We start from the raw sequence: 2,099 nt of genomic DNA, 5'->3' as shown, positions 1-2,099 counted from the left end.
TCCCTCAGACAGCCTGCAGGGACTGGGCCTGGGGGAGAGCAGGAACGGTGTCTGGGGGAGAGCCCCCTCCCTCAGACAGGGAGCAGGGACTGGGCCTGGGGGAGAGCAGGGACGGTGTCTGGGGGAGAGCCCCCTCCCTCAGACAGGGAGCAGAGACGGGGTCTGGGGTGGGGGAGAGCCCCCTCCCTCAGGGAGCAGGGACGGGGTGGGGGAGAGCCCCCTCCCTCAGGGAGCAGGGACGGGGCCTGGAGTGGGGTAACCCCCCCCCCTCAGGGAGCAGGGACTGGGTCTGGGGGAGAGCCCCCTCCCTCAGACAGGGACTGGGTCTGGGGGAGAGCCCCCTCCCTCAGACAGGGAGCAGGGACGGGGTCTGGGGTGGGGTAAACCCCCCCCCCCTCAGGGAGCAGGGACGGGGTCTGGGGGAGAGCCCCCTCCCTCAGACAGGGAGCAGGGACCGGGCCTGGGGGAGAGCCCCCTCCCTCAGACAGGGAGCAGGGACTGGGTCTGGGGGAGAGCCCCCTCCCTCAGATGGGGAGCAGGGACTGGGCCTGGGGGAGAGCCCCCTCCCTCAGGGAGCAGGGACGGGGCCTGGAGTGGGGTAAACCCCCCCCCCTCAGGGAGCAGGGACGGGGTCTGGGGGAGAGCCCCCTCCCTCAGACAGGGAGCAGGGACTGGGTCTGGGGGAGAGCCCCCTCGCTCAGACAGGGAGTAGGGACTGGGCCTGGGGGAGAGCAGGGACGGTGTCTGGGGGAGAGCCCCCTCCCTCAGACAGGGCCCCCCCCCCCTCTCTCTCTCTCTCTGTAACCGACCTGTGGAGAAATACCGTACGACCTCCTGCAGCTCTGGGGGGTCAGTGTCTGTGCACTGCTGCCAGTCAGTGTTCAGTCTGTGTACGGGCGGAGGAGGTGGTGGGGAGGTGGGCTCGGGACTGGGTGCTCCCAGTCGCCCCGGATCTGCCGTCTCCTGCCCACAGTTCAGTCCGGAACGTTGTTCCCCTCTTGCCCCGTCTGCAGCGCCCGTTCCCGGCTCAGTGATGAAAGACAGGCCCCACTGGTTGTGGAAGATGGCTCCCAGTCCCTGGCCCAGCCTGGGGCCCGATGAGTGGTCGTCGCTGGCTCCTCCCGCCCCGGTGGGCTCTGCGCCGAGATTCTCCTTCACCTTACTGGCGTAACTGATCCGGGGCAGGATTCGGGCTGTGCTGCTCCCCACCGGGAACGTGGCTGGGGGTTTGAACAAGGTCCAGCCGTGGGGCTGCCCTCCCTCTTCCTCCTCCTCCTCTTCGCCGGCGCCGCCGCCGCTCCCCTCTGCCTCGTCCAGGGACTCGGCCCCTTCACCCCCGTCCCGTGTTCTGGTCAGCCGGTTCCCCGGGGGCCGGGCTTTCCACCGGCGGCTCAACCCATTAATGGCGCCGTCGCCAGGCTTCCTCTCGAACCTGCGCCCGTAGACCCTGGGCTCGCCGCGGGGCTGGAAGTGAGCGCTGTTCCTCACCCTGCCGTCTCCCGCCTGGCGGTAGTATCCACCCTCGGTGCCTGGGAGCCTTCCCAGGGGCCGGAAGGAGTTGCCTTCACTTCCCGGAGCCCGCCCCACGGGCCGATAGTATCCACTGCCCCCTCCTCCTCCCCCACCACCGCCATCTAACGCCCGACGGTACTTTGTAGCAACGCCATTGGCCGAGCCCAGGCTCCTGTGTTCATCCACCTCGCGACTGACCGATTTCTCCATGTCCCTCTTCAGCGCCGTCTCTGGTCCACAGCCCCAGACCTACAGGCAGGGAGACAGACAACACCTGGGCATTTACACCAGAGAGACAGGCCAGTGAAGGCAGCTATCATCATACTCCTCGTCATCGGTCAGAGCATCGAGTCTAGGAGGTGGGACGCCCTGCTGGTCGGGTACAGCAGGTGGGATGCCCTGCTGGTCGGGTACAGCATGTGGGACGCCCTGCCGGTCGGGTACAGCAGGTGGGACGCCCTGATGGTCGGGTACAGCAGGTGGGACGTCCTGCTGGTCGGGTACAGCAGGTGGGACGCCCTGATGGTCGGGTACAGCAGGTGGGTCATGCTGCCGGTCGGGTACAGCAGGTGGGACGTCCTGCTGGT

The 2,099-nt window shown here is 68.2% G+C and overlaps 1 protein-coding gene across 1 annotated transcript; it reads right to left on the bottom strand.

Moving 5' to 3' along the window:
* Nucleotides 1-254: 254 nt before the first annotated feature.
* Nucleotides 255-1,807, bottom strand: si:ch211-214j24.10 (uncharacterized protein LOC558894 homolog). The gene is made up of 2 exons (XM_043684426.1): nucleotides 787-1,807; nucleotides 255-398 (listed from the first exon to the last, which is right to left on the bottom strand). Exons 1-2 carry the CDS (start codon nucleotides 1,720-1,722, stop codon nucleotides 270-272), a joined length of 1,065 nt encoding a protein of 354 aa, XP_043540361.1. The 5' UTR covers nucleotides 1,723-1,807; the 3' UTR covers nucleotides 255-269.
* Between the last annotated feature and the right edge of the window lie 292 nt (nucleotides 1,808-2,099).

The sequence above is a fragment of the Chiloscyllium plagiosum genome, unplaced genomic scaffold (assembly GCF_004010195.1).
Source record: "Chiloscyllium plagiosum isolate BGI_BamShark_2017 unplaced genomic scaffold, ASM401019v2 scaf_9582, whole genome shotgun sequence".
NCBI classification, from domain to species: Eukaryota; Metazoa; Chordata; class Chondrichthyes; order Orectolobiformes; family Hemiscylliidae; genus Chiloscyllium; species Chiloscyllium plagiosum.
The sequence above is the reverse complement of the archived record's forward strand: the minus strand, read 5'-3'. Positions and strand labels throughout refer to the sequence as shown.